This window comes from Panthera onca, chromosome D2 (genome assembly GCF_046562875.1).
Source record: "Panthera onca isolate mPanOnc1 chromosome D2, mPanOnc1 haplotype 2, whole genome shotgun sequence".
NCBI lineage: Eukaryota > Metazoa > Chordata > Mammalia > Carnivora > Felidae > Panthera > Panthera onca.
The window spans coordinates 76,680,831-76,700,625 of NC_138349.1; the positions used below are offsets into that span (position 1 = coordinate 76,680,831).

The 19,795-nt window shown below is 38.4% G+C and overlaps 1 protein-coding gene across 1 annotated transcript in view; it reads right to left on the reverse strand.

The window, feature by feature from the left end:
- HEATR1 (HEAT repeat containing 1) overlaps positions 1-19,795 on the reverse strand; it is a 49,501-nt gene that overhangs the window by 13,443 nt on the left and 16,263 nt on the right. Inside the window, exons 16-31 of the mRNA XM_060642897.3 lie at positions 19,231-19,352; positions 18,256-18,447; positions 16,554-16,737; positions 16,292-16,428; positions 15,378-15,570; positions 10,618-10,787; positions 10,066-10,224; positions 7,878-8,120; positions 7,470-7,601; positions 6,393-6,496; positions 6,080-6,223; positions 5,335-5,453; positions 5,116-5,237; positions 3,261-3,389; positions 1,603-1,833; positions 721-847 (exon numbers count right to left, since the gene is read on the reverse strand). Coding sequence (XP_060498880.3) covers positions 721-847; positions 1,603-1,833; positions 3,261-3,389; positions 5,116-5,237; positions 5,335-5,453; positions 6,080-6,223; positions 6,393-6,496; positions 7,470-7,601; positions 7,878-8,120; positions 10,066-10,224; positions 10,618-10,787; positions 15,378-15,570; positions 16,292-16,428; positions 16,554-16,737; positions 18,256-18,447; positions 19,231-19,352 — 2,508 coding nt within the window. The remainder of the gene's footprint in view (positions 1-720; positions 848-1,602; positions 1,834-3,260; positions 3,390-5,115; positions 5,238-5,334; positions 5,454-6,079; positions 6,224-6,392; positions 6,497-7,469; positions 7,602-7,877; positions 8,121-10,065; positions 10,225-10,617; positions 10,788-15,377; positions 15,571-16,291; positions 16,429-16,553; positions 16,738-18,255; positions 18,448-19,230; positions 19,353-19,795) is intronic.

Genomic DNA, 19,795 nt, shown 5'->3' on the forward strand with positions numbered 1-19,795 from the left:
GCACTATCAACAGTAGCCAAAGTATGGAAAGAGCCCAAATGTCCAACTGACAAACGGATAAGGAAAATGTATATATACACATAATGGAATGCTACTGGGTGATCAAAAAGAATGAAATCTTGCCATTTACAACAACATGGATGGAACTAGAGTGTATCAGGCTAAGAGAAGGAAGTCAAGCAGAGAAAAGACAGATGTCATATGATTTCACTCACATGTGGAATTTAAGAAACAAAACAGGTGAACAAAAGGGACGAGAAGGGAAAATAAGATAAAAAGAGAGAGGGAGACCAACCACGAGAGACTCTTAAAGAGAGAACAAACTGAGGGTTGCTGGAGGGGAGGTGGGTAGGGGGCACGTGTTAAATCGGTGATGGGCACTAAGGAGGGCACTTGTTGGGATAAGCACTGGGTGTTATATATGCGATGAATCACTGGGTTCTACTCCTGAAACCAATACTACACTGTATGTTAACTAACTTGAATTTAAATAAATAAATTTAAACAAAAAAGTCAATGCCAATGTGTGAGGAGAGGCAAGGAGAAATCCTACTTACCATTTTCTGTAAGGATTTGAGAAAGCACACCATCACATAAAAATTATTAAGTTACTCATAAAATCCCTTCTAAGATGTACCATGCGCTCTGAGGATGACCGGTCTGGTCTTCTGCACCTCTGGAGCTTTCAGATTCAACAATGAACACCTGATTATGACTGACCTTCTTTTTCCTCTGGCAGCTTCATTAAGTACTGAAGAATATTCATCAAGCTTTGTATCTGATGTTGGACACTAAATTCACAACAGACTGAAATCCAAAATTCAGTGTCTGCCTCTAAAATAGCATCCTGTATAGAGAAAAGAAATTATTGAATTTATCCCTGTTCGATATCGAATTTATGTAATTATCCCTATCAAATTTATGTAACTAAGTACAAACGATGGAAGTAGTTGAAAAGTATTTCTTGGCATGCAAAGGCATTACATACTGTTCCTTATAGTCACGTGTATCACCAGATGAATGAATTACTGAGCTTCTTACCTAAAAATGCCAATTTATGAGAAGAATGTTGGCATTATTCCAGGATAATCTGCATTATGATTTTTAGCAGAACTGAACATACCCTTTTACTCAGAATGTGTCTACCTCTATTCCCAGATCCTGTGTCTAGAAAGTCATTTAAAAGCAGTCCTCGGCCTCTAAGTTCTGCCCTCATCCATCCAAACAGGGCTCTTCAAAACCACCACCATGTTGTAACCATTTTGATGACGTAGACATTCCTCCCTTTCCCCCAAGAAATGCCTTAAAAACCACTTTCAAGAGACACAGTTTAATCACTTTTCAGCTGTGCTGTTAGGCTGAAAACAGAACCACCCAGCATCGTACTAGACCAGTTCTTAGGTCGAATCACCTACAGCAGATATCAGTTGCTATGGAGGATATTCCGAGTGCCACAGGCTCGGAAAGCAGCTGTAAAGAACGTCAAAAACCTCTTTACAAACAGTTGCGAGCAAGGACTGTTAAATCGACATGAGCACCAGCAGCCCCATGCTTCATAAACACGAACATTTTCCTTCTAATCACCCCACTCTATACTCTGACCTTTTCTCCACAGGCAGCCAGCAGCACTGTTTTCGTGACATACTGTTCAAAAAGCAGGACGAGGAGGACCCAGAGGAATCTTTCTGCACCCAGCGTGTCGACAAGCTGAACGAGGATGGGCAGGCGCCTGTGCTCTGGGACGTGGGGCAGCGCATCCACAAATACGTTCACGATTTTCACCACGACCTCTTCCACGTTTCTTGTGACTTCCACCGAGTCTCCACCATCAGACTGCAGAACAGCAAGCAGGGACAGTGAGTAGGAGCAAACAACCCTCCACAAAAGAAGCTTTTAAGTGGACACGGAATGTCCACGGCCTTCAGATGCGCCAAAAAAAGTTATCAAAAGAATCTGAATAATCAAAGACCTATCAATAAATATTCAAAGAGTACAGACGGTGTCCCAGGCACTGTTGGCTCCCAGGAGAATACAAGGTGTAGGATGTGAGCCCAGCCCCGAAGATTCATCATCTGTATGAAACAAGACTCACACGTGGAAAGAGAACACTAGCAGGCAATGAATGGCAGATGCCAAGTATGGGGCACTTACAACAGGTCTGCTCTCAGGCCAACCGAGAGGCTGCACAAATCAAGCAGGACTTGTGCTCTGCCCCAAGAAGAACGGGTACAGTCTACATAAGCAGAGTACAGAAAGGCCAACAACTCCCTGCTGCTTTCAGAATAAAGTTCAAACCATTTAACTCTGGTGCTGATCCTTCAAACGCGGCTGTTGAATTAAAGAATGAATAACAACCTCTCGCACGAATGAACCAATGAACCAATGCCCTCCACTTCTCCCTGTCTCAACGCTGCACTCCACGAACTGAGTGATGTCACTTTCTTCACACACACGGTGCATGCTCCCAGACCTCGCCTTTTTACCGAGCAAATCCTGCCCTTCATTTATGCCAGTTCAAATTCTATTCCTTCTGAAACTGTGGTCTTCGGGGCCGACATGTGCCATCCTCTATTCTGAACCCTTCACCACTCATCTATTCTACCGGCATACATGCTACTGTGCATACAGCTATTTTTTTTTAGATCTGTGTCCCCTACTTGTTGGGACCTGTTGGACAGACAATATCAACCAAATACCAAGATTAAAAGGAGACGGTGCTGTCATCGTTGGAATGGTCAACAATGTGAGAAAGGCATTAACAACAAGTAGGGGTAAACAGAAAACTCAAGCAGATGACCAAGCTCTTTCACCTTCAAGGCTGCTTTTCAAATTGGCAGAGAGACCCAATCATCTCTTTGAGTACCTGGCTCTTAGAGAACATTTGGAAAATGTTTGTTGAAATTGCGTATTCACAAATTTGCCACTGGAGCTCTAAAATGTCCTACCTTCACTGACATGAGTAAGGGTATTATCCAACTGCAATGTCCTGAAATATACAGCAAATGTAAATTCACTCTGTCAGATTAATGCTAAGACATGTGTACAGTTATGCCCTCCCAGCAAAGCAGAACCAGCGATGCATGTTCATGCTTTTGGAAAGGACATTGTTACTAAGACTCATTCTTAGCTCCATCATTCTAAAATTTCAGAAGCACAAACGCTTGAGCATTTCAGAAAGGCTTGTAATGTCACTTAAGTTTCATACTATATACAATTATAAAATTAAAAGAAATACAAACAATGGTATTAAAACAGCTCACCTGAATAAGTGCTGGGATAACCATTTTCACTGTCTTGTTAATAACTTGGAAACTGTAAGTATCATCTAGACGCATGACACTGGCTCCCATAAATGTGAAAATAGACATGATATTGTGTAGAACTTTATCCTGAAAGGAAACACACCTTTCAGCATTTTCTGTTTTAAGCATATCAAATATCAATGATTCATTATAACTCAGTAATAAAAGAAGAAATACCCCACTGAAAAACAGGCAAAGGATTTCCAAAGGCATTTCTCCAAAGATTAAACAAATGGTCACTGAGCACATGAAAAGATGCTCAACATTATCAGTTCAGGGAAATGCAAACTCCAAATCGTAAGATACTTCACACAGACTAGGATGACAAAAAAAAAAAAAAAAAAAAAAAGTAAGGGATGCTTGGGTGGCTCAGTCAGCTAAGCATCTGACTTCAGCTCAGGTCATGATCTCAGTTTGTGGGTTTGAGCCCCCTGTCGGGCTCTGTACTGACAGCTCAGAGCCTGCAGACTGCTTCGGGATCTGTGTCTCACTCCCTCTCTACCCCTCCCCTGCTCACACACACTCTTTCTCTCTCAAAAATAAACTTAAAAAAAAAAAAAAAAAAAAAAAAAAAGACAGTACCAACTAGCAGTGAAGATATGGAGAAATTAGGATTCTCATATTCTGCTGGTGGTTACAAAATGATATTATAGATGCTATGGAAACAGTCTGGCAGTTTCTTAGAATATTAAAGTTAACTTACGACCCAGCAATTCCACTACTAGGTATAACCAGAAAGTAGAAACAACTTAAATATCCATCAACTGATAAACAAATAAGCAAAACATGGTATCTGCATACAGTGGAGTATTACTCAGCCATAAAAAGGAATACTGATTCAAGCTTCAACATGGGTAAACCTTGAAAGTATGATGCTTAAGTGTTTTCACTTTAATGTTTCAGACATTAAAAAGGGCACATATTACAGGATTCTTTTTATAGGTAATGTCCAGAAGAGGCAAACCTATAGAGACAAAGTAGATTAATGGTTGCCAGGGCAGAAACTGTACTGACAGATGGAATGAGAAGTGACAGTTAATGAGCATGGCGTTTCTTTTGGCATGATGAAAATGTTCTGGAAGGAGATAATAGTGGTGGGTATACAACTTTGTGAACATAGTGAAACCAGTGAATAGTACAACTATTTAAATGGTTGAATTTAATGGTGTATGAACTATATTTCAATAAAAACAAAGAAAAAATATCAATGATTTTTAATTGTTGCTGGATTATCAACTCCTCTGAGGGCTACTGACTCTCTTCAAAGAAAAAAAAATCCTAGACTCATAAAATTTAGCACATGATGTTAGTATAGAAAGACCGCTAAAGCTCATGGAGAACCCCAGTTAAGGACCCGTGACCTAAATCCCCGATAGGAAAAAACTTCAATCTCTTCAAAAGATGTATTTCTATAACGGACATGATTTCTCTAACTAAGGCAGTTTATAATCCAATTACTTTTCTCAAGTCACTGGTTGAAAGCTGTCTGAGGAGAACAGGACAGTTAACTTTTTTCAAATAACACTAACACAGTTACACTGTGCTAGGCTCTGTGCGAACCATAAACTACCTAGTCACATCTTCACGATAATCCTACGAGAAGGTTACTATTACTGCCACTTTACAAAAAGAGGACCCGAAGCTTAGCAAGATCAAACAGCTCACACTGTCTCAGCTATTAAGAGACAGGGCTGAGAGTCCCGCCAATGAGACCCAAAGTCCACTGATTTCAAACCAGTGAGCACTTAGGTTATTTCCACTGAAGAAAGAAAATACCTAAAATATCTGCTGAAGTCTCAAACTTAATACTTACAGGAAATATTCCAGCCACAGTACCCAAAAGTAAAAGGGCATGGTGATGGGTCTGAGGCATCTCTGAAACACGGATGCACTGGACAATCAATTCCACATTGAACTTCTCCTCATCTAGAACATCTACAGTGATGAAAAAGAAAAAACTCTCTAAGTGGTAGGTACGTTCACACACAGAGCAGTGAGTTCTTCCACCCTTTCCTTCCAACAAAGTACATACCCTTTGGTATTTTGCCACCTTCTGGAGAGAGCTTCTGGCAGATGTTAAGCAAACAACTAAGTATTAATTGTTTGGTGTATTCCATATTTCCCTGCTCTGGTGGCAAAGGTTCTAAACTCCTTCAGGACCCCCCAGAAAAAAAACATAATGGGAAATCAAAGAGTTACACAATTTCAGTGATACATTAAAGACCATTGTCCACAACACATACTTCATTAGGAATAACTAAAATATTAACATCAAACATAGACTGTAAACAAGATGTAAGATTCTAATGCTAATTTTTTTCTCATGCAGGTAGGTGCTTAATGTCAAACCCTCTCTGTTGTACTTTCCATGAACTTACTTGAAACCTCAGAGGACAACCTTGCAAATTACTCTGCTTTTCAGACAGTAAAAGAGAATATCCACACTACAGTGGCATATACCAGAGCTATCAATCTAGTAATTTACACCTAAAAACATAGCAAGTTTCACACTGTGTCTTTCAATACAAGATGCCCAAGAGATGTGGTGTTGAAAGTTAAAAAGTAGGCTATAGTAGGAGTGGTCACTTACTACACAATTTGGGGAACTGGCAAAGGGTACCTAAAACCTTTCTTTTCATCTTTCAACTACAGTACTTGCTTTATTTTACAGACTAGTTAAACAAGAAAAGACTGTTGAAAACAGACTGTTAAAGAAGACATGCAAGAATTAGAATCCTATTCTCTCACAGATCAAAGGCAAAGGCAAGTGTCATTACCTTGCTAGCAGGTTAAAAAGAGTCGGTATCAGTATCTGAGGACTTTTGAGTTTCTTTTTGTGCTGCAGTAATTCTAGGATGAGGGTTACTCTTTGCCAGTAAGAACCTCCAACTTCCTGAACGGATTCTAGATCTTGTGATTTTCTGTGAAACAGGTAAGAAAATATTAGAAAAGCAAACATTATGAATGCTAAGTAAAAATTATCATACCCACATACGCCAAACTGACAGGTATCAAAAAAATCGTAATGGTTTCATAACATTAAGGCCTGGGGAACAAAGGGCACTTTCTCACTGAACACATAGCTCTTACTTCTGCTGCATTTTTTGCCTTCTTGTTTGCTGAATTGTGCCCAAGGACTTCGTTTTATCTGGTGGCTCCAGTTCTATTCTGACTTGTTCAGCATTAACAGAAATCTGAAATATGAAGGAAGAATGGTCGATGATACACTTGCACGGGATAACATCAGAGAAATAAACGCTGACTTACTCTGGATTTCAGCTCAGGTCATGATCTTACAGTTCATGAGAATGCACCCTGCATTAGGCTTTGAGCTGACAGTATGGAGCCTGCTTGGGATTCTCTCCCCTCCTCTCGCTGCCCTCCCCCACTCACACTCTTTCTCTCAAAATAAACATAAAAAAGAAAAAAAGATACAGCGAAAACATCCATGTCACTTTTACATTTTCCTATGACTCTAGAGCTCAAATCAATCCCCAAAGGCAAACACCTTATGTACTTCCCACATACCAACACCTGCATAAATATTAAAACACACACACACACACACACACAAACAGGACTGTATTATACACACTACTCTGTATCTTAATTTGTTTCATTTAATGCATCTTAGAAATCTAAGAAAATATGTCAAAATTCTGAGAACTGCTAAAACTGGATAGAACTTGCCCATATTATTACCTGTTTTTGTGAACTTGTTTTCTAAGTTATTTTTTTAACAGCAAAACAAACACAGAATAACCAGGTGGTTATTCTGATGTACAGCTATGTTTTAATATACACATAAATCAACAAGCAGATTCTCAGTCTCATTATATGTATGTCATTACACACCTATTTAAATTAAGTATAGCCTATACCCAGTTGAACATCCCTGCATAAACCAGGTAGATCCCATTTAATATGAGTAAGATCCAACCTAACATACATACCCTACCTGCTTAACACTGTAAGTATTTCACACAATAAAAATCATGATGAAAACTTATATTTTGATTTTGCACTTTTCTATGAGCTTCTTGTCCAGGATTCTTGTTGACACTAACATCTGACTTCCTAAATGCACTGGAAATCAGGGACAGTTAAACATGGTGTCCCTGAGAGAACAAACGTTAATAAACAAGTTACAGAAAGTTTGCAACTTACCCCTTTAAAAACACTGTTAACGGTCTGAGCACAATGTGAATTTTTACAGTTCACCAATAAATCAAACAACATGTGCAAAAGCTTCTGCTGAACTTTTTCATCTGCTATAGCTGCAAAAAATGGCTTTGTAATCTAGAGGGTATAGAAAAAAGGCAAGTGAGCTCAACGAAGAAACATGAATTCCAAAAATGACCTTAAAGCCACTCTCTCTTACAACGTAAAATCATTACTCATTTTGTCAGTTAAAATGCAGTTCTTTTCGACACACATGTACATTACTCAATTTTGCAAAAACAGATCAAATATATTATATTCCTTTTAAGACATTTCCACTTAAGCCTCTCCAAGTAAAACAGTACAAAATTTAAAAGCTTGAACATATTTTAGTTTCTGAAAAAAATCACTGACCTTTTCAAGGGCTGTAATCTGAATGGTTGGCATTCCTGCGCCAAGTTCCCTTGTTGTATGCACGGCTTTTATAAATATATCTAGGCTCTTTGGGTCCTTATGTAAAAGGGATGCTGAATATTCATTATATTTTCCCAGAGTGAGTTGCAAAATAATGGCCTCATCTTTCAGGACAGCTGTCGGGTCCTTTTGGATCTTTTCTAACAGTTGTTCAGCCATAGGCAACAGCTGAGAAAGCACCATCTAAAGTTTGGGCAATTCAATAGTAAACAGTTACTGATATATAATTTTGCTTGCTTTACAAAGACATCCAAAGAGATGATGTTCCAAGACTGGGAGCACAGCCTGGAGAAAAAAGCCCCAATAAAGATGATCTCTTAGACATGAGAAATGGCATTTAATCCAATTAAGCACTGAAGTCTCCCCTGAAGTTCATTCTGTAATGGCCAAAAGCTCTAGGGGCGCCTGGGTGGCTCACTTGGTTAAGCATCCAGCTCCTCAAGCCATGATCACAGTTCAGAAGTTTGAGCCCTGCCTCTCTGCCCCTCCCCAACTCATGCTCTGTCTGTCTGTCTCTCTCTCTTTCAAAACTAAACATTACAGGGGCGGGCACCTGGGTGGCTCAGTTGGTTAAGCGTCTGACTTCTGGTCATGATCTCAGAGGTTTGTGGGTTCGAGTCCCATATTGGGCTCTCTGCTGTCAGTAAGGAGCCTGCTTTGGACCCCTTCTCTCTCTGCCCTTCCCCCGCTTGTGCGGTCTCTCTCAAAATAAGTAAATTTAAATAAATAAATAAATAATACATTACAAAAACAGGCTCTAAACCCTTCAGAGATGAATCATTTGTGAGTGTCCCAAGACTTTCTGAAAACAGGAAATACAAACTAAAGTCTCAGGCCACAAAAAGAAGTTTTAGCTTTCTCTAAAACATTGCATGTTTCCCCCAGAGCTTCCAAATTGATATAATATTAATTCATGTTATATATGTGAAGCCTTTAAAAACTAAACCAAAATGCTAGCAAATTATGGCTTGTGGGCCAAATCCAGAGGACCATGTATTTTTGTAAATTTTATTTACTGAAACATAGCTATGCTCATTTGTTTACGTAAGTGACCATGGCTTTCGCAATACAATGGCAGAGCTAATAAGTACCTGCAAGAAAGACTGTGTAGCCTTACAGTGCCTAAAATATTTCTATTTGGTTCTTTACAGAATATTGTCAATTCCTAGTTTATTTATTTTAATATTTTTAAAATATTTATTTATTTTGAGAGAGAGACAGAGATAGAGAGCAAGCAGGGGAAGGGCAGGGACCCAGGGAGACAGAGAATCACAAGCAGGCAATTCAGGGCACAGCTTGATGCGGGGCCCGAACTCACGAACTGGTGAGATCATGACCTGAGCTGAAACCAGCAGCCAGGCACTTAACCGACTGAGCTACCCAGGTGCCCCATCAATTCCTAGTTTAAACTACACCAGGGATGACAAAGAGCTGATAAATGCCTTCTGTTTGCTCCCACCAGGAAAATCTGATCATGTGGTTTCCACACCACTTTATCCCATTTCAGTTCTCCAAGTTGTCGTCAGTCCCAGACTGGCGAAGCATCTAGGCATTTTTGGAACCCTAGGATGAAGAGGTGCTCCTGGGCTGACCAGCATGCTCCTTCACAGAAGCAGGTGCTTCACAACCTCTTTCACTGGGATCACAGGCTTCCTTAACAACATCATGAAAGCTATGGACCTTCCCCCCAGAAAAATGGTCAACCACATACATTTAAAAAATGAACAAACGATTCTGGAACGTTCACAGGCTTATGTCCAAAACTATTACCTTGTGGAAGATTTTCACCTGAAGAAAAGACACAAACCAACAATTTTTTCAGCAGTGCCTCTTCAGTGTTTCCCCCCATATGTTTTTTTAAATCCACTTAAAATCAAGTAACTGATTAGGTAGGGATAACACACAATTTTAAAAAGGAAAAAACCCCCACAATATTTGCTTTTTGCATCCTGTGTCTTTTTCTACACTATAATGCTTCCCCCTCCCAAACGAGTAAGAGAATTTTCACTTCTGAGTGTGCGGCACGCATCTGTTTAACTCTTGGACACATCTTCCTAGATACGATGAGCAGCTCCAACAGTGCTTAGTAAGAACACACGAAACTACAAGCCGCCTGAACTGCACATACCTCACCGCTGACTTCCTGAAGTACTTTCATCAAATCCTTTGCAATATAAGATGGGGAACTATATACACAACTAAGTAGGTTTTTCAAAGTTTCTGATAATTTCTGATGAGATTTTAGTTTCTTTTCTCTCCGCAGTTCTTCAAATAAAGCAGCCAAATCCTAGGGCACCAAAAAGAAAATTGGATGAAAAAGAGCTAAGGAACTACAAAGGCTAAAGGTGTTAATTATGGAAGATTCTTTCAAATGATGTGATGCTACTTATCATTTTTCATTTCCCCTGGAAAGGGTACCAATACCTCTCAGTTAGCTTATGATTAAAAGCCAAATACTGGCCTTTTAGCCAAAGAAAGCAGAGCAGAAATGAATGAAACATTGTACTCCTATCTTCTAAAAATGGGAGGAGAAAGATGTACGGATATCGCCATCAGTTTCTAGATTCAGTGACTTAAGTTGATCAAAATCCCTATAAAGCAAAATGTCAAAGGAGGAGGAAACTGTTCGTGTGTCCATACAGGAGTGCACACGTTCAACCTTCTCTGCGGAGGAATTTACCTGAGTAACATAGGTGGCATCTGAGGTGATCTCCTCTGTTTTAGGAACCAAATGATCTATTACCAGATGGAAATGAGACACCACTCCACTGAGGGCCTGGAGACAAAGAATGGAGGCCCTTCGTACTTCTTTTATGGGGCTTCCCAGATTAATGAGTAGAGATGTCACCACTAAAACCAAAGGGAAAACAATTTTAGTAGCAATTTAAAAAACTGAAACAGTACAAAACTGAAATAGCACCTAAGGGATATGTTGAAGTTTTCCTCCCCACTGAAATTCTCTCTCAAGACCATTCACTGTTTAATTATGTTTACCGTTCTGGAAAAATGTTAGATATATGCGAGCTCACCCTTTTGAAAACACACAAATGAGAGCAGAGCACAGGGGTGTACATATGCACACAACCCTGCTTCAAGAACTATCACATTTCAAATTTATTTGGAACTGTTTGCCACCCAAGGGTGTGTGTGGGTGTTTATGTATGTATATCATTCTTCTAAAATCATTCTTTTAAAACTGTACTGTTCTCCATTGCATTTTCTATATTATTTAAACCATTATCTTACTGGTAAGTTCAGCTGCTTCCAGTCTTTCAGCATTAAAACTGCTACAACAAGCATCTCCATACATACATACGTCTTGGTAAGTGTGCAGAGGAAACTTCTCATTGTGCACCATACTTTGCAAATACTTTGTCCTTAATTGTATTTTATAATTTTTTTTTAACTTGATTTCTTTTGAGAGAACGCGCACACAAACAGGAGGGGCAGAGAGACAGGGAGACAGAGAATCCCAAGCACCGCAGAGCCTGATGTGGGGCCTGATCCCACAAACCATGAGATCATGACCTGAGCCAAAATCGAGAGTCAGATACCTGACTGACTGAGCCACCCACGCACCCCTGTAATTTTTTATAACGTAGAAGTTTCAGTCCCACTTTTCTTCTAATTTTGTATGATGCTTAGAGAGGCCGTCCCTGCTCTGAGCTGTTCAAGTGTGTGAATCTATATTAAATATTTAGAGAGGCCACACGTACTCCATGTTTTCTTCTAACACTAGAGCTATGTTGTTCTTTTTTAATGTGAAATCTTTAATTCATGTGAAATTTTGTCTAAGGAAATAAGGATGGAGTCAAACTTTTATTTACATGTTTTCAAACAGCTAGCCTCAGATGTCCTATTTAATAACGCACCTAAGAATCCCACAGCCTCATCACTCATCCATCCATTCCATCAGTGTCTCAAACAGCTATTTCTGCCAACTACTTCTTCTAACACCGTGTCCAGTATAGTGATGGATTCAACAGGAATGCTTTTGTTTTCCCAACTCTGCTATGAAGATGCTAGCTTTTGATTTGAGTATTTTTCTCATTACTCCTATTTTGCTGCCACAAAATTAGAATTACTGATTTTTATCGAATGCCTTTTAAATTCTTGGAAAATGATAATCCTTTAACACTGATATGGCCAATTAAGAGTTCTTTATTTTGAACCAATTTTATATTGTTGGAATGAACTTTATTTGGGCAGATACTTGCTTTTTAAGAATATGCTGGACTCAATTTACAAATATTTTATTTAGAAATCTTGCATTATTATTCAAAGCAACTTGGCCTGTTGTCTTGTTTCTGTCTCTTAAGTGTTGTCAATTTTCAATGTTATACTCATTTTAGACAAAGAATCTGGAAGCTCTCCTTTGTTTTATGCCCTGCTCAGTCCAACAGCACTGAAAAACCTGCTTTCAAGATCTGGCAGAATGCATCTGTAAGATCAACTGGATTGAAGTCTTTTGAAACTACGTCTCCGGGATAAAAAGACTCCTAAATTCCTCTCACGGTAAGTGTTATTTAAGCTTTATTCCATGCTATCTACTGGGGCAAACTGTGGTGACTTTCATTTTGCTACTAATGATCCATTCCATATATTCCATTTCTGGAATGCTAAGAAAGAGCTCAACAAACTGTCAAACTTTTCTGAGAAGGTCATGTAAAGGCTGGCAATCTTTCCTAGTCTCTGTAAGGTTAATTTATAAAATAAAGTCAGCAACAGCTGGAAATTTCAATTCACACAAAGGGCAGCTTCAGGCCAAGTCACTATTTGCTAAAATTCCCTGTATAGTGGTACAGAGCTTCCAGAAAAATCCAAATGCAAAAACAAATCAAAGTACTAAGTACTACAGTTACCACCTTCAAGTTAAATACTAGAACTCACGGTAAACAAAAGCTACCTTATTAAAACTATCAGCTTTTAGGAATTTTCTTCCGTTTAAAAGTCTATGTGACTCTGTTTTCCCAAGTCATTTTATTTAGATTTAAAATAGGATATTTTACATAAAGATTGAAAAAAATACTGAGCTTTGGTTTTAAACTTATGAATACATTTACTATATTGGTCAAGTATTAAAAAACCAAAGGCAGTCTACATCTTACAAATGATGTTAAATGTTCATTCATTTAACAAAACTCGCTATATGCAAGACTGAGCTGGAACGCATATCTCCACAGAAAGTAATAAATGCTGATTAGATTCCTAAGCCACTGACAAAAATTCATAAATACTGTACCGTAATATTTTAATATTGCAGTATCTTTTTCTTTTGAACAGTGTCACATTTTTAATAAACAGATTAAAACAAATACCAGCACCTCCCAGAGTCCTTACAGAGCAGGTGCAGACAGAAGCTCCCTGTGCACTGAAGTGGGTGCCCGGAGGCTGGGGGCACTGAGTGACCTTCCACACTGGCCCTCCAGGACTCCAGTGCATAGGCCTTGAGCTTCTAAGGGGAATCAGGTGCACCTGTTCTGGTTTCAGTGGACTACTGGGACATTTCTAAGCAGCATAAATGCAAAAGTTCTTTAGGAAGAATGGAGGTAACAGATGACAAGGCAGAGGGGCAGACAGGGAGTCGATCTTGCAGCAATTCTGGGGAAAAGTGAAGTCTTTTGGTCCTGCTATTTATAGACGAAGAGACATCTATCCCTCAGGAACCTCTGCCTTTGATATCAAAAGATAATAGACATTTTATACTTAATTAGAAAATCAAAGTAGTTATGACCTCTAAATAAAATATACATACCTTTAACAGAAAATAACCATTTAAATAAATCAGGCTATTTCCATGCAATGGAATAATCTGCAGACATTTGCATGTAAATAAATTTCTGTGTTTACTAAGTAATAATATAGAAAATACCTATAACATATTAATTAAAGGATTAAAGTTTTTAAAAATGTGCAGTAAATCTTTCTCATCCAAAGGAAAAAAACAAAACAAAACAAAACCTGAAAAAGCCTTCTTAAATTAAGTCCACCTAAAATCAGGGACTGCAATTTTATAATAAGTAGTAATGAAATAATTCATGGGATTTTATTCTACAAGTAAAAACTTAAATTTAAATACATACTTTACCTTGTATTTAATGAAACCTTGATTATAATGATTAATTATGTGCTCTTTCACAAAGCTAATGAAAGAGAAACACTGAGAAACTGTTCTGGGAAAAGCATATATCGTTCATTTTGCTTTCACAGAACATTTATAAAGAGTGATTTTAGAATAAAAAAAAAAAGAAAAAATCCAGAACATAATCAAATTTCCCAAGAGCCACTCTTGTTCCTTTGACATTAAAATCCTTCTGGTTTGAAGAATCAATCATATCCATCATCCTCATCAATTTCCTCATCTTTAATCACTACAGGGTCTAATTCTGTCAGATTCTCTCATTTGTCAATAGCTTGTAAATAACTATTTTTCAGTATCATGTTCATCAACTTCAGGAAATTCTGCATCTTTTGCAAAATTTGCAAATTTCACTTTACCAAAAAATATAAATTTAATATAAGTGTTTTATTAGTGAGTGTCCAACCTGAAAATGACTTATACCTGATAGAAGAGACAAATCCAAGAAGGCTGTCAGAGTGGAGACCTTTTTATAAGTAGCTGAATATTGGAACTATACTAAATGATCTGGCTTCCCCAGATAACCCTGTAACTGCTGAAACTCAGAAAATGAGCAGGATATTAACAACCTATGCCTAATCATCTGCCATTTTTATTATGTTTTGGTGATTAGAAGTAGTTTATACATACACACATATAGTTCACATATATGTATATAAATTATACACGCGTAGGGGCGCCTGGGTGGCTCAGTCGGTTAAGCGACCGATTCGGCTCAGGTCATGATCTCACGGTCTGTGAGTTCGAGCCCCGCATCGGGCTCTGTGCTGACAGCTCAGAGCCTGGAGCCTGTTTTGGATTCTGTGTCTCCCTGTCTCTCTGACCCTCCCCCGCTCATGCTGTGTCTCTCTCGGTCTCAAAAATAAATAAATGTTAAAAAAAATTTTTAAATAAAAAAATTATACACATGTAGCAGTTCACACACATCTACATAAATTACATTTTTACATAGCACGTGAGTGAGAGTGCGTGCACATGTGAGTGAGCACTCTTTTTTTTTTTTTTTTTTTAATTTTTGAGAGACTGAGCGGGAGAGGGGCAGAGAAAGATGGAGACAGAGAATCTGAAGCAGGCTCCAGGCTCTGAGGTGTCAGCACAGAGCACAACCTGGGGCTCGAATTCATGGACCACAAGATCATGACCTGAGCTGAAGTCGGTTGCTCAACCAACAGAGCCACCCAGGCGCCCCTATGAGCATTCTACTTAAAAAGAAATTCTCCAAAGTACAATCCACACAAACTACATATAGAGAAAGCATTAAAATTGGTCATGATGGAACGTTAAGAGGCTACTCACAATACCTGGAGAAGAGACAGATGCCAGCTGATGTTTATTCTGTGCTTTCTGAGAAGAGAGCATCGCACACCCTATATAAAGAGCTTGGGTCTGCAGCACTGTTTTCACGCTGCAGTTAAGTGGATTTGAAAGGCTAGACCCATACGTCCATAAAACAGAAAAGAACTTGAAGAACTGAAAAACATCTTGTAGATGCACCTAAATTGAACAAATCAACAACAGGGAAGTTTAATTTTTACTCACATTCGGTTGGTTCCAAATCCTCTTTTCACTAGTGTGTAATTACAGAAAACAAATATTTCATTGCAATGTTCTGCTGCTCTGTCTCATGACTTAAAATTTTCTACACTTAACCAATGAGAAGGATGCAAATGAATTCAAAGGACTTGCTACAACTCTACATTTGAACACACCGAACAACAACAAAATGAGAACACTAAGCAGAAAACCAAGACGAGTGATGCTGGAGAAGCCTCATTAAGAAAGTACTTCAAAGATGGAGTCAGCATCACCAACTGTGTCAAATGCTGTGGAGGGGCAAGAAGCCAAGAACAAAGGCCTCGACCACTGGAGGTCACTGAAATTTCTTAGCTGAGTAGCATAATATGCTAAATCAGCCCTGTGGACGGCACTTTCTCACTGGTAATGGCACTCATCAACCAAACAGCCTGGGCTGTTGTGATTATGAAACACATTAACGGGCCTAGCACACCAGCAGGCACGCAACAAAGTGCACCTGCGTCCTACCTACCGACTGGTGTCACGACAGCGCTACCTCACAGGGCCATGTTTATCAGCGCACAGTCTTCACCATAATCAGCACACATTATTTTCACTTTCATTAAAACTGTCATAACTAAAATAGCCTGCGATATCTTCTTAGAGGGAAGAGTATGCCTGAAAAAGAGGAGCTTCGTACCTTTATGAACAGTTTCATCAGGACCCTGAAATGAACGGCATCAGCACCGGTGAGTATCGTCTCAAAGAGCCCAATGAGCAAGCGCACATAGGCCCTGCTGTCTTCTCGCAGCTGTTCGGGGTCCCACCACACGTCCTCTACACGGACATGGAGACAAAGAGACGGTAAAGAAACTTACGTGGACACACTGGTGCGAACTTTTCACTCAAGACACTAGTTCCATTTCTAGAGTATCGCATTCGAAAGTCACACTCTGTCCTACCTCTAGGAAAGGATTTAGGGGCCTTTAGTGCATGAATAAAATTTTTCAGTGAAAATATGAGTAAAACTGAATCCTCCACAGCAATATTCTGGGCGGTGTTGAGCTGTTCTATGTAATGTGTCCACAGTTCCACTGGTATCTCTCTGTCCATCATCAGCTCAAAATGCCATTCTGAGGGGATTTCCTGAAATGGTAAGAGACAAAGACAACACAAACAAGGGGTTCTGAACATGGGTTATACACAGGAGAACTGCAATGGATGTGTATGTCTGGGTAATATGCAAAATTGTGTCTCTATGTGCATATTTATGTGAGAGAATTAAAAGCTTCAATCACGTTTGTAAAGAGATTCAACCATCAATCACTATTTACAAAAAAAAAAAAAAGATCCAAGTTATCCACAGTTTCACATTACCTATATTTTCTCAACACACACATCTAAAAACAAACGTTAGTCACATATATTGTGTTTATCAAGTGACACATTTCTACACAGAAAGGAGCTGGATTTCTAAAAGACCCTTAATGGGACCTTTCTCATGTCCCAGTTACAGGTAATCTGAAGAGGGTACACAGTAAAATCTCCAAACTTGCAGGTAATTCTGCAAATAAGCAGCAAAATGTGAGGTATTTAGAAATTATACTGCAGATACTAAAAAGCAGGAGAAAATATGAAGGAAAATTATGAGACTCTGTACAGGAGAGCACACAGCAGTAACCTGGAAGGAAAGAGCCAGACTTCTAAGAGAACGTCTCTCTGGAGGGATTTCACTGACTCAATATGCTGCTACAGCCAGAAAGAGGCCCATGATTCCCAGAAAGGGTACTAAATATAAAGCATTTTATCTGCACATGTGTATGTGTATGTGTGTGTGTGTGTATATATACATATGTATATATGTATGTGTATATATGTATATACATATGTATATATGTATATATACACAAATTGTTCACACTTTTAACACCAAGGGCAAACACCCTACAGGTTACCACAATCCACAAAAGATAAGAAAGAAAGAATTCAAGAAGGGCTTATCTGGGCTACTTTTTTAAAATACAAAGATTTATTACTCTTTTTAAATTTATATGATTTTAGGTAACAATGACCATGACCAGAACTTGTAAAATCCTGAGGGCATATGGAAATGTGAAAAAGATGCTGACTCATTCTGCAAATCCTAAAATGAAGAGCCCTCTGAATGATGGAGGACAAATAAAAACTAAATACTATTACAGGGGGCAGATATTAAAAGAAATAATCTTATTACCTCAAGATACGGTACTAGGTAAAAATATAAACAATTGAAACATGTTTCTTAGCTGATACTGTCAAAGACAAAGAGTAAGCTGGTGAGATCCAAATCTGATGTAACATTAAAATACAAAAGATCAATTCTTAGCAAACAATAGAATGAAGTGATATTTTATTCAAGCACTGACATACCTAGTGAATTCTTCATCATGAAGGATAGTTATGCATAACTCAGATAACTACCCAATAAAGATAATAAGGGGGACAGTCAACCATTAGGTATAAAACATCACGACCTTGACATTCTGTAATTCAATTAACTTTTCTAATTCAGCATTCAGCTGAATCCAAAGATTCAGCGTTTCAGCCCCCAATTTTCAGTTTTGCTGTGATTAACAAGCCAGACTGCCACTTTACTCAATGTTCCAGACACTTTGCACTACTTACCACTGCAGTAATGACACCTTCAAGCTTCTTTATTTTTTTCTGCAACAAACTGAAGACTCTTATTGCAAATGGAAAGTGAGTTTCCTTTAAAGATGAACAGCAAGAAACCAGCACAGCCGTGACCAGGTGAAAAGTCACTTTCTGCTTCAGACTCAAGCAGTCCTTCTCCCCAAGGCTTATTAAATCCTCCACCTTGAAAAATAAACATTCTCCATTACGGGTAGCTCTTAGTTCACATAAAACAATTTTCTCTACCCCAGACCTATCTGGGTATTACATTTAAGGTGAGATGACAAATACAAAGCCTTTAAAAAGCAGTAAGCACTGACTTCTAAGTAATTAAAAAAATTAAAAAATTCAGAATTATAATGAACATAAATAACTGCACTTGGCAACCAGGTAAATGCTTTAAAATTATACACCTAATGCCTTGACAAAGCTTTATTTACTAAGGCAAAAAAAACAAAAACAAAAAAATAACTTTTTGATATTTTGCTATTTTAACAAAAAACAGGATTTCATATTTTATTTTTTTAATTTATTTTTTTAATTTTTGAGAGAGAGAGAGAGAGAGAGAGAGAGCGCGAGCATGAGCGAGGGAGGGGCAGAGAGAGGAGGAGGCACAAAATACGAAGCAGGATCCAGTCTCTGAGCTGTCAGCACAGAGCCTGACGCAGGGCTCAAACTCACAGACCACGAGATCATGACCTGAGCCAAAGTCGGATGCTCAACCAACTGAGCCACCCAGGCGCCCCCAGGTTTTCATATTTTAAATAAAAGGAAACAGGGAGGGAAAAAGGTACATATTATTCTTATTAGTCCAATATAAAACCACAATAAAAAATTTATATAAAATGTAAAAGATATAAAAAAATCTGCAGAATATACTTAGTCAAAAATGCAAACATTATTTAAAAAAAATCTAGTGAAGCAAACACTGAGAAATCCAGGGGTGTTCTTTGATAGCAAACCTACCATCTTTAACATTGAAGAAGGATCCCCTGAACTTATATTGTCAGCCAATAACGCAATCATCTTCTGATTTGCCACACCAATTAGCTTTCCTGACTCTGTGCTTTTAATCACATTTTCAAGAGCTGTTTAAAAAAAAAAAAAAATGAACACAGGGCCCTTATATCATGAATACTCACCTAAAGAATTCTACAGAGTAAGAAATTTAGGCAAAAGTTTTATAATTTTCCTATGAAGGTTTGCTCTGTATTTTCCCTTTTGTCCAATTCTGAATCTGTGTGTGGGTCAGCTTCCTTTCCATTGTCCAGCTGACCATGGACCATGGGAACAGGGGCACTAACCCCACTTCCCAACACAGCTGAAAATATACATATAAGTTTTGATTCCTCAAAAACCCATTAATAGCCTACTGTTAACCTGAAGTCTTACTAATAACATCAACAACACAGATTTTGTATCTTCTATGTATTACATACTGTAGTCTCATAATAAAGCTAGAAGGAAAAAAGTACTATTTAAATAATTCTAAGGAAGAGAAAATGCAGAGTACTGTACAGTATTTATTGAA